The sequence below is a fragment of the Salmo salar genome, chromosome 07 (genome assembly GCF_965601325.2).
Source record: "Salmo salar chromosome 07, fSalSal1, whole genome shotgun sequence".
In the NCBI taxonomy this organism is placed as follows: Eukaryota; Metazoa; Chordata; class Actinopteri; order Salmoniformes; family Salmonidae; genus Salmo; species Salmo salar.
In genome coordinates, this window is record NC_138297.1 from 58,914,203 (window position 1) to 58,926,976 (window position 12,774).

The 12,774-nt window shown below is 43.0% G+C and overlaps 1 protein-coding gene across 1 annotated transcript in view; it reads right to left on the reverse strand.

Moving 5' to 3' along the window:
• The window catches only part of LOC106576558 (uncharacterized), a 101,040-nt gene that overhangs the window by 47,326 nt on the left and 40,940 nt on the right, over positions 1 to 12,774 (reverse strand). The window contains exons 22-30 of the mRNA XM_045722260.2: positions 11,703 to 11,842; positions 8,619 to 8,742; positions 5,047 to 5,190; positions 4,356 to 4,543; positions 3,914 to 3,991; positions 2,863 to 2,880; positions 2,742 to 2,768; positions 2,457 to 2,525; positions 842 to 922 (exon numbers count right to left, since the gene is read on the reverse strand). Coding sequence (XP_045578216.2) covers positions 842 to 922; positions 2,457 to 2,525; positions 2,742 to 2,768; positions 2,863 to 2,880; positions 3,914 to 3,991; positions 4,356 to 4,543; positions 5,047 to 5,190; positions 8,619 to 8,742; positions 11,703 to 11,842 — 869 coding nt within the window. The remainder of the gene's footprint in view (positions 1 to 841; positions 923 to 2,456; positions 2,526 to 2,741; positions 2,769 to 2,862; positions 2,881 to 3,913; positions 3,992 to 4,355; positions 4,544 to 5,046; positions 5,191 to 8,618; positions 8,743 to 11,702; positions 11,843 to 12,774) is intronic.

Sequence of the window (12,774 nt, forward strand, 5' to 3'; positions counted from 1 at the left end):
GAGAGAGAACTGCCATTAGAAACATCTCATTTACATAAGTGGCATTAGTTCAAATGTAATTAATAAGCTGTGAGCAAACTGTCATTTCAACCAGTTTTGCACACTGGAAAGCTTAAGCTTAATTCCTAGAATAACTTTAATTTGTGGTGTCAGGCACACAGAAGCACCTTAAAAATATATAAATCACACACACACACAGTAACGGTGCATAAGAGTCCAATACATCGTTAAAACAGGACCATTTTTACATCAGCCCTATACACTGACTGTACAAAACATTAAGAACACCTGCTCTTTCCATGACATAGACTAACCAAGTAAATCCAGGTTAATCTATGATCCCTTATTGATGTCACTTGTTAAATCCACTTCAAATCAGTATAGATGAAGGGGAGGAGACAGGTTAAAGAAGGATTTTTAAGCCTTGAGACAATTGAGACATGGATTGTGTATGTGTGCCATTCAGAGGGTGAATGGGCAAGACAAAAGATTTAAGTGCCTTTGAACGGGGTGTTGTTGTAGGTGCCAGGCGCACCGGTTTGAAACTGTCAAGAACTGCAACACTGCTGGGTTTTTCACGCTCAACAGTTTCCTGTGTGTATCAAGAATGGTCCACCACACAAAGGACATCCAGCCAACTTGAGACAACTGTGAGAAGCATTGGAGTCAGCATGGGCCAGCATCCCTGTGGAACACTTTTGACACCTTGTCGAGTCCATTCCCTGACAAATTGAGTCTGTTCTGATGGCAAAAGGGGGTGCAACTCAATATTAGGAAGGTGTTCCTAATGTTTTGTACACTCAGAGTACAATAAGACTGTTTCTTTCTTTGTTAGATTTACCCGTTGCCCGGCTGAACCTGGGGGTCCGGTTCGTCCAGGTCGTCCTGGCAACCCGGGGACACCATCTGTTCCAGGAAGTCCCTGTTAAATGAAAAAAATACAGTCTGTGCCAAAAAATACACTAGACAGATTTGTTTTCCGTTTTTCTTTTCTGTTTGGCTTCTTCATCTGTTTTGATACTGCTATCATTGTTCTACTACACACCTTCACGTCATATGTCACTGAGAAAAACAATACAAATATTGATCACACAAAAACACATTACACAACCAAGAAAGATTGAAAAAGGAGTACTGACCCAAATATAACATTTGATCTCTGTTTCTACGTGAAGTCCAGTATTTATGAACACTGAGGACACACTGAGATCAATAGGATCATTGTATTGTTGTTGATTTGCTACGCCTGGCGCTAAGCTGAGTGGAGGTGGAAGGTGTGCTGTCCTGGGCCGGTTTCCCGAAAGCAATGGAATTTAGGCTTCCCATGTTTTAACGATGCATCTTTCCAACAAAGGCCATTGGTTTAACATGGGTTTCTCAAAACACCACGCAGAAAAAACACTCGCTAAGTGCATCGTTGGAGCATGTGTCGATACTGATAGGATGTAGTTAAAGGCAGCACTGCTCTCGGATCAGATTTCTCCATTAAAATCTTACCTTAATATTAGAATTATTCCATAATACTGACAATGGATCAGCTCCTACAGCTATATTATCACCTAATGGCTGCTATTATTGAGGCAGCTTATTCTAATGCTTACCCTAAAGTAATTACACTCAATTACAGATTCACTTGGCACATCATTGCACACATGTTCTTACACATCATGAAATATATATAAATTACAGACAGTGTAGCTTACAAATAGAACTCCATTAACTGAACATGACATGTAGTTAAACATTATTGAAATATTTAGGCCTACATTATGTAGCCTGTAATGCAGTCTAGCGTTGAATTTTAAACATCTTTTTATCCTTCCCTTCCCACTGGGCACAGACGTCTGTTCAACATCTATTCCATGTTGGTTTAACGTCATTTCATTGAAATGATGTGAAAACAACGTTGATTCAACCAGTGTGTGCCCAGTGGGTTGTTCAATTACAGACATTAGCATCTTTCTATTTCTAGTCAACTTTGTTCCAAAGTTATCGCCAATCACAGTGAGAAATATAAACAGCTTGACTGTGTTTAGCAGAGATCTTCTGTGTATAAAATGGCTTATTAAAACACAATTATAGGACCAAACAAATATTTAGTGAAACTTGGAAGACAGATTGTTGAATGCCTAACTGTCAGATGCTACAGAAGAATATAGAGCAGCGATTCTGTCAACTGTCATCATCAAATCTGACACACTGCCACTTTGATGGTACGGTGCCTTTCATGTTTCATAACATCAGCTATGGGGTTATATTTATACAGAAATAAAAAAGAAACAAACAATCGAACAAAACGCACGCACACGGCTGGGAGCAGCGCAGGACCAGCCGCAGAGCAGTGATCTTCAAGCAGTTGGGGTTAAGTGCCTTGCTCAAGGGCACAGCACTCTACTGTATCAGTGTGTATAGATGATAGCCTACATAGACAATGTATGATGAGAGTTACCACTTACTCTCTCTCCTTTCTCTCCTTTGGACTTGAGGCCAATTGACTCAAACATCGCAGTGTTTTGCTGGAGTCTCTGTAATCAAACAAATGTCATGGAATTATGGCAGATGAATGAATGAATGAATGAATGAATAAATACATTAATAAATGAATGAATGACAATGAATGGATGGATGGCTTGATAAATAGATGAATGACTGAATAAATGACTGAATGAATGGCTGGATGAATGGATGGATAAATTAATGACTTAATGAATGAATGAATTCAATTGTGGTGTAGAACATACCAGTCCACCATTACCAGAGCCATCTCCCTGTGAACGACATACAGAGAAAAGGAGAACAAGGTAAACATAAATATCTCATTTAATCACCAAGTTAGAAGTAACTAAATATAACTGTACTCACGTTTTCACCTTTCTGCCCCTTTGAAAGTGAATCAGAAAGGAGAAAGAGATTAATCTACTAATCAAATAAAGGTCAGTCCATGTTTCCAAATGACAGTGGGTCAAAGGTCAGCTAAAGAAGGAGCCCAGTGGGCAATGCCGTCATTACAAGAACTGGTCTGAATGACGTCATTACAAGAACTGGTATGAATGACGTCATTACAAGAACTGGTCTGAATGACGTCATTACAAGAACTGGTCTGAATGACGTCATTACAAGAACTGGTCTGAATGACGTCATTACAAGAACTGGTCTGAATGACGTCATTACAAGAACTGGTTTGAATGACGTCATTACAAGAACTGGTCTGAATGACGTCATTACAAGAACTGGTCTGAATGACGTCATTACAAGAACTGGTTTGAATGACGTCATTACAAGAACTGGTCGGAATGACGGCACTGCCAGAACTGGTTGGAATGACGTCACTGCCAGAACTGCTCGGAATGACGGCACTGCCAGAACTGGTCGGAATGACGTCACTGCCAGAACTGGTCGGAATGACGTCATTAGCAGAACTGATAGGAATGACGTCACTGCCAGAACTGTTTGGAATGACGTCACTGCCAGAACTGGTTGGAATGAAGTCATTAGCAGAACTGATAGGAATGAAGTCATTAGCAGAACTGATAGGAATGACGTCATTAGCAGAACTGATAGGAATGAAGTCATTAGCAGAACTGATAGGAATGACGTCATTAGCAGAACTGATAGGAATGAAGTCATTAGCAGAACTGATAGGAATGACGTCATTAGCAGAACTGATAGGAATGAAGTCATTAGCAGAACTGATAGGAATGAAGTCACTGCCAGAACTGGTTGGAATGACGTCATTAGCAGAATTGGTTGCTGGGAGGGAACAACCATATATGTAGAATATATTCGATTTCTATTGGACAAACTGGGATATGTGATGCTGCCACAAATAATGAAAAAGGCAATGATGGTGATGATGATAATAGTAATGTTGATGATAACAGTAATGATGATGATGACTAAGAGAAGGACGTACCTTGCACTGTAAGGGGCAGGGGCCCTGTGGTTTGGTCAGCTCATCAGGGTCATCAGTTGGAGTGTCCAGCTGGGCAGACTAATAATAGAGGTCAAACACATTGATGTTGACCTTATTATATGACCTTCAGAATCAGAGGCTATAGGTCATTATTAATTAAATCATAATTTCACCTCGACAACATTCTAATTCCAGCTGGAGGGCGAGAGCAGCCCACTCCGACACACAGCTGAGTTTCACATCTCTGTCATAATTGGCTGCTTGCCAACATTCCACACTTCATCCTTAACTAACTATGATCCCAGCTAAGGAGACATATCGAGCAGACATTATCAGCAAGCTAGAATGTTTTAAAACAAGCACGTTGTTCCAAAAAGTCCTGATGTAGAACCTTTCATTTCAAATGATATATTAGTTTCATTCAGACGTGTGTATTCTGTACCTCGTCGTGTTGTCTGAACTCGGAGAGCAGCGCCTCGCTGCAGATGTTGCTGATGAACTCTCTCTCTATGGAGGAGAAGTCATCAAAGTCCCTGGCGTAGAAGATGTTCTGGTAGTTGGCTGGATGCGCTATCTTCTTCAGCTCGTCCATGTCTGCATTGGCCACCCCGATGGCCAGCACACTCACACCTGAGAGTGGAGTCAATACCGGAGAAGAACGTGAAAATACATGATATAATGTTATACAAAGGAATATTCAGCAATATGCAAAGTCAAAGGCTTTTGACAAAGACCAGTTACTGGATATCACTACATGTATCAAAGACGGGTGAGATATGCCTATGTAGATTAATCTGTGTTAAAGAGATATTTTCAGGAGCTTGCGTGTCAGTAGCAACGGCTCCAAATCAACAAGAACAAATTGGCTACAATCCTTTGACGTCCCAAGACATTGACCACGGTTTTGACTAGATGGTATACAGCTACGAACGGAAGTTACTTTTCGTAGCAGGTTAGGAGAATTAACGTAGCAAGTTAGGATAATTAGGTTAAGGTTAGGAAAAGGGTTAGGGTTAGATAAAATGCAGTCCTAGCCTGCTATGAAAAGTCACTTCTGTCCGTAGCTGTTTACCATCTAGCCACAACCTTTGACCCCCAGTATGTAGAGTATGACCACTGATATCTGAACTGACCATAAGCCTGTGCGATCCTGGAGGGTTGCTCCACATCGTCCACGGCCCGGCCGTCTGTCAGCAACACCAAGACATGGGACACCTCCTGCCTCATCCCCAGAGACTCCTGGAACAGCTCCTTCAGAACGTAGCTCATCCCCTTCCCTGTGGAACAACAATACATTCACTGGCAATATCACTATAAATATGTACACACACACCAGTGGAGGCTCCTCAGAGGAGGAAAGAGAGGACCATCCTCACAGAATTCTATTTTTTTTTAAATAGTGAAACATTTAAAAAGTTATCATTTTTAGATAAAACTATAGTAAATATATTCACGTCACCAAATAATTGATTAAAACACACTGTTTTGCAATGAAGTTCTACAGTAGCCTCAGCAGCATTCTGTAGGGTAGCACCATGGTGTAGCCGGAAGACTGCTAGCTTCTGTCCTCCTCTGGGTACATTGACTTCAATACAAAACCTAGGAGGTTCATGGTTCTCACCCCCTTCCATAGACTTACACAGTAATTATGACAACTTCCAGAGGACATCCTCCAACGTATTAGAGCTCTTGCAACATGAACTGACATGTTGTCCACCCAATCAAAGGATCAGAGAATTAATCTAGTACTGAAAGCATAAACTACAGCTAGCTAGCACTGCAGTGCATACAATATGGTGAGTAGTTGACTCAAAGAGACAATAGCTGAACAGTTTTTAACAAATGAATCCAAAATTAAGGAGAAGTGAGAGAGAGAGAGAGAGAGCTAGCTATATTTTGTGGTATATATTTTTTAACTTTCACTTAGCTAGCATTGAATGCAGCAAGCTAGTTAAGCCTACTCAAACACTCGGCTCAAACAGAGAGAAAGGGATGAGGAGGTAGCTGACTATCGCTATCCAACACTGGGAGTCTTCCAAGTCAAGTTAAGCTTTTGGTTTTATAAATGTATTGCCACCGGGTCCTGCTAGTGCAACTCCTAAACTGCTTGCTGCTGACTGTACACTGCACTGCATGACTGTACACTGTACTGCATGACTGTGCACTGTACTGCATCACTGCACACTGTACTGCATGACTGTACACTGTACTGCATGACTGTACACTGTACTGCATGACTGTGCACTGTACTGCATGACTGTACACTGTACTGCATGACTGTGCACTGTACTGCATGACTGTACACTGTACTGCATCACTGCACACTGTACTGCATGACTGTACACTGTACTGCATGACTGTACACTGTACTGCATGACTGTGCACTGTACTGCATGACTGTACACTGTACTGCATGACCGCGCACTGTACTGCATGACTGTACACTGTACTGCATGACTGTACACTGTACTGCATGACTGTGCACTGTACTGCATGACTGCACACTGTACTGCATCACTGCACACTGTACTGCATGACTGTACACTGTACTGCATGACTGTACACTGTACTGCATGACTGTGCACTGTACTGCATGATTGTACTGCATGACTGCGCACTGTACTGCATGACCGCGCACTGTACTGCATGACTGCGCACTGTACTGCATGACTGTACACTGTACTGCATGACTGTGCACTGTACTGCATGACTGCGCACTGTACTGCATGACTGTACACTGTACTGCATGACTGTGCACTGTACTGCATGATTGTACTGCATGACTGCGCACTGTACTGCATGACCGCGCACTGTACTGCATGACTGCGCACTGTACTGCATGACTGTACACTGTACTGCATGACTGTGCACTGTACTGCATGACTGCGCACTGTACTGCATGACTGCACACTGTACTGCATGACTGCACACTGTACTGCATGACTGTGCACTGTACTGCATGACTGTACACTGTACTGCATGACTGTAGCGGGTTTACGGATTAGTTCTAGTAGCTATGTTGACTATGACGTGACAATGTTGTAGGCTGTATGGCTTGGAAATGTTTTTCATCTGGTCACAGACAGTCCACAAGCGAAGGGAAAAGGTAAGAGGAAGAGAGCGAGTTGATAGATGTGAGAAGGAATTATATACACAACAAGCAGTTTGTATGTGGCTGCTATGAAAGAGAACTGGATTTGCGTGTGATCAGTGGTGTATTCATTGTGCTGATTCTGTTAAAAAACATTTCTTAAACAAAAGCAAACAGAACAAAAAGGAGATAAACATAACTGAATTTGTCCAATAGAAACTCTATTTTGCAACTGTTGGACTAATGATTACACTGCAGATCAGCTAGATGCAGGCAAGAGTGTGCAAGGTGGTATTGAATGTGTCACTGTCTGTCTGTGTGTCACTGCCTGTCACCTCAAATCTTTCTCTCGACCTGTGTGCACCTACGTTGTAAACTTTCATTCATAGGCTGGGTTGTAGCAACCTCATGATGGGTATAGGGAAAATTTGACTATCAAGTAGTAGCCTAAACCTATCGATGTTACATTGAGCTGGGTTAATGGAATATGAATGACAGTCATCCAATATGCTGTAATAGAAATAAGGCCATGTTCATAAATTATCATCCTCCATCATCTTAAATGGCACCGACCACCACTGACACACACACACACACACACACATACACACACTAACTATGTAGACTGTCTCTGGGTTGAGGCCCTCAATGCGGTGGAACAGAACGCTGCGGTCCAAATACTGGGAAGTGTTGCCATCTGTGTAACACAGCAAATTAGAAGACTCAGGCAAGCACAAACACACACACACACACACACACACACACACACACACACACACACACACACACACACACACACACACACACACACACACACACACACACACACACACACACACACACACACACACACACACACACACACACACACACACACACACACACTTGTTCGCAGGCACTTACGCAGGTACAATATAGAGAATCAATGTGTATTGAAAGTGAATAGGCATGGAAGGTGTGTCACAATCTCAAAATGCAAACACAACTGGAGAAGATTTGTCATTTTTGGAGACAGGCGTTTGACAAGACAGAGCTACGGTAGCTAGCAAAAGAGGGTAAAAACGGTTGCTATCCAGCTATACCCAACTTGGCTAATTGTGGGACGGAACCAGCACCGTACAACCGCATTTGGGACCCCGGGGCACAAACCTCCATAAAGTTAGAAAATGCTGAGAAAATGCTGAGAAAATGCTGGAGTTTTAAAGAAAATTCTACACTTTTTGCCATGGGTCAGAGAGAAAAATGGCTGTTTTATAGCTCACCTCATGCTATTGTTCACTTTTTGCCATGAGGCTGAGAGAACATTTAGCAGTTTAAAGCTAATTTCCTGTAATTCTACACATTTTGCTATCATATGCTATCTGGGGGGCACCCGACCTCCAGGGGTACATGCCCTGTGTGCCCGTTAAGTAATCCAGCCCTGGGCGAAACAGTTCACTTATCAACAGTTAATTAGTTGTGCAAATGCAAAGCTGTCTCCAAAAAGCAAGGCAAGTTTACTTTTTGACGTTTGTCAGGTCTCCACTTTCAAAGCTTACAGACATCTAACATTTTTCTACGCAGACAGAATGTCAGTGTGTATGTGTGTACGTGTGCGTGTACGTGTGTGTGTACCTGTTTTGGTGTTGCCTCCTCCATAGCGTACTCCTCTCAGAGCCTTTAGTACAGAGTTCCTGTTCTTGTAATCATTCAGTTTGAACTCTATCCTTGGTTCATCACTGTAGTGCACCACTGCTATCTGAGGGGAGAGACGGGACAGTCAGGGACAATCACCTACAGTACCAGTCAAAAGTTTGGACACCTACTCATTCAAGGATTTTCTTTATTTTTACTATTTTCTACATTATAGAATAATAGCGAAGACATCAAAACTATGAAATAACACATGGAATCATGTAGTAACCAAAAAAGTGTTAAACAAATCAAAATATATTTTATATTTGAGATTTTTCAAAGCAGCCACCCTTTGCCTTGATGACAGCTTTGCACACTCTTGGCATTCTCTCAACCAGCTTCATGAGGAATGCTTTTACAACAGTCTTGAAGGAGTTCCCACATATGCTGAGCACTTGTTGGCTGCTTTTCCTTCACTCTGCGGTCCAACTCATCCCAAACCATCTCAACTGGGTGGAGGTTGGGTGATTGTAGAGGCCAGATCATCTGATGTAGCACTCCATCACTCTCCTTGGTCAAATAGCCCTTATACAGCCTGGAGGTGTGTTTTGGGTCGTTGTCCTGTTGAAAAACAAACGATAGTCCCACTAAGTGCAAACCAGATGGGATGGTGCATGGCTGCAGAATGCTGTGGTAGACATGCTGGTTAAGTGTGCCTTGGATTCTAAATAAACCACTGACAGTGTCACCAGCATAGCACCCCCACACCATCACACCTCCTTTTCCATGCTTCACGGTGGGAACCACACATCCGTTCACCTACTCTGTGTCTCAATTAGACACGGCAGTTGGAAACAAAAATCTCAAATTGGGACTCATCAGACCAAAGGACAGATTTCCACCAGTCTAATGTCCATTGCTTGTGTTTCCTGGCCCAAGCAAGTCTCTTCTTCTTTTTGGTGTCCTTTAGTAGTGGTTTCTTTGCAGCAATTCGACCATGAAGGTCAGATTCACACAGTCTTCTCTGAACAGTTGATATTGAGATGGGTCTGTTACTTGAACTCTGTGAAACATTTATTTGGGCTGCAATCTGAGATCCAGTTAACTCTAATGAATGTATCCTCTGCAGCAGAGGTAACTCTTAGTATTCCTTTCCTGTGGCGGTTCTCATGAGAGCCAGTTTCATCATAGCGCTTGATGGTTTTTGCGACTGCACTTGACGAAACTTTCAAAGTTCTTGAGATTTTCCATATTGACTGACCTTCATGTCTTAAAGTAATGATGGACTGTCGTTTCTCTTAGCTTATTTGAGCTGTTCTTGGCATAATATGGACTTAGACCTATTTGGTAAAATACCATCTTCTGTATACCACCCCTACCTTGTCACAACACAACTGATTGGCTCAAACACACTAAGAAGGAAAGAAATTCCACAAATGTACTTTTAACAAGGCACACTGGTTAATTGAAATGCATTACAGGTGACTACCTCATGAAGCTGGTTGAGAGAATGCCAAGAGTGTGCAAAGCTGTCATCAAGGCAAAGCGTTACTACTTTGAAGAATCTCAAATATGAAATATATTTTGTTTAACACTTTTATGGTTTCTACATGATTCCATGTAGAACAAGTCAATGTGAGGGTGGCCAGGACATTAACCCCTAAAAGGACAAGCCAAGGTACAGTCAACCAGGTACACCTCAGGTACAGTCAACCAGGGTACACTTCAGGTACAGTCAACCAGGGTACACTTCAGGTACAGTCAACCAGGTACACTTCAGGTACAGCCAACCAGGTACACTTCAGGTACAGCCAACCAGGTACACTTCAGGTACAGCCAACCAGGTACACTTCAGGTACAGTCAACCAGGTACACTTCAGGTACAGTCAACCAGGTACACTTCAGGTACAGCCAACCAGGTACACCTCAGGTACAGCCAACCAGGTACACTTCAGGAACAGTCAACCAGGTACACTTCAGGTACAGCCAACCAGGTACACTTCAAGTACAGCCAACCAGGTACACTTCAGGTACAGCCAACCAGGTACACTTCAGGTACAGCCAACCAGGTACACTTCAGGTACAGCCAACCAGGTACACTTCAGGTACAGCCAACCAGGTACACTTCAGGAACAGTCAACCAGGTACACTTCAGGTACAGCCAACCAGGTACACTTCAAGTACAGCCAACCAGGTACACTTCAGGTACAGCCAACCAGGTACACTTCAGGTACAGCCAACCAGGTACACTTCAGGTACAGCCAACCAGGTACACTTCAGGAACAGTCATCCAGGTACACTTCAGAAACAGTCATCCAGGTACACTTCAGGAACAGTCATCCAGGTACACTTCAGGAACAGTCAACCAGGGTACACTTCAGGAACAGTCAACCAGGGTACACTTCAAGTACAGCCAACCAGGTACACTTCAAGTACAGTCAACCAGGTACACTTCAGGTACAGCCAACCAGGGTACACTTCAGGAACAGTCAACCAGGTACACTTCAGGTACAGTCAACCAGGTACACTTCAGGTACAGCCAACCAGGTACACTTCAGGAACAGTCATCCCGGTACACTTCAGGTACAGTCAACCAGGGTACACTTCAGGTACAGTCAACCAGGGTACACTTCAGGTACAGTCAACCAGGTACACTTCAGGTACAGCCAACCAGGTACACTTCAGGAACAGTTAACCAGGTACACTTCAGGTACAGCCAACCAGGTACACTTCAGGAACAGTTAACCAGGTACACTTCAGGTACAGCCAACCAGGTACACTTCAGGAACAGTCAACCAGGTACACTTCAAGTACAGCCAACCAGGTACACTTCAGGTACAGCCAACCAGGTACACTTCAGGTACAGCCAACCAGGTACACTTCAGGTACAGTCAACCAGGTACACTTCAGGAACAGTTAACCAGGTACACTTCAGGTACAGTCAACCAGGTACACTTCACCCTTACATTGCTATGTTTTTTTAAGTCTATTGTTTGTGATGTGTTAACATACTGTACATCGTGTCTGTTAATCCTAAAATGAACAGTAAAGCTTTTGACATATTGAAGGTGTGTGACCTCTGACCTGTGTGCCCTGAGGACCAATCACAGGGAAATAGGTGACAACCCGGAACAGGAAGTCCTTGAGCTTTGCAAAGTTATTGGATCCGATGCTCCATGACTCATCCACCAGGAACACTATGTCTGCCTTCACCCTGCCACACACTGCACACACACACACACACACACACACACACACACACACACACACACACACACACACACACACACACACACACACACACACACACACACACACACACACACACACACACACACACACACACACACGAACGAGCATGCAGGTGCGCACACACACACACAGGTCATGGTGACAGTGATATTGGTTGTTAGCAGACATTATTATCGTCAGACAGAACATTGCTAAAGGAACATCTTCAGTCTTAAGAAGCAGTCTCTGATGGAGGTAAGTGGTGTTATTCTGAGGGTCTTAAGAAGCAGTCTCTAATGGAGGTAAGTGGTGTTATTCTGAGGGTCTTAAGAAGCAGTCTCTAATGGAGGTAAGTGGTGTTATTCTGAGGGTCTTAAGAAGCAGTCTCTGATGGAGGTAAGTGCTGTTATTATACAGTCTTAAGAAGCAGTCTCTAATGGAGGTAAGTGCTGTTATTCTTCAGTCTTAAGAAGCAGTCTCTAATGGAGGTAAGTGCTGTTATTCTGAGGGTCTTAAGAAGCAGTCTCTAATGGAGGTAAGTGGTGTTATTCTGAGGGTCTTAAGAAGCAGTCTCTGATGGAGGTAAGTGCTGTTATTCTACAGTCTTAAGAAGCAGTCTCTAATGGAGGTAAGTGCTGTTATTCTGAGGGTCTTAAGAAGCAGGCTCTAATGGAGGTAAGTGGTGTTATTCTGAGGGTCTTAAGAAGCAGTCTCTGATGGAGGTAAGTGCTGTTATTCTACAGTCTTAAGAAGCAGTCTCTAATGGAGGTAAGTGCTGTTATTCTACAGTCTTAAGAAGCAGTCTCTGATGGAGGTAAGTGGTGTTATTCTACAGTCTTAAGAAGCAGTCTCTGATGGAGGTAAGTGGTGTTATTCTGAGGGTCTTAAGAAGCAGTCTCTAATGGAGGTAAGTGGTGTTATTCTG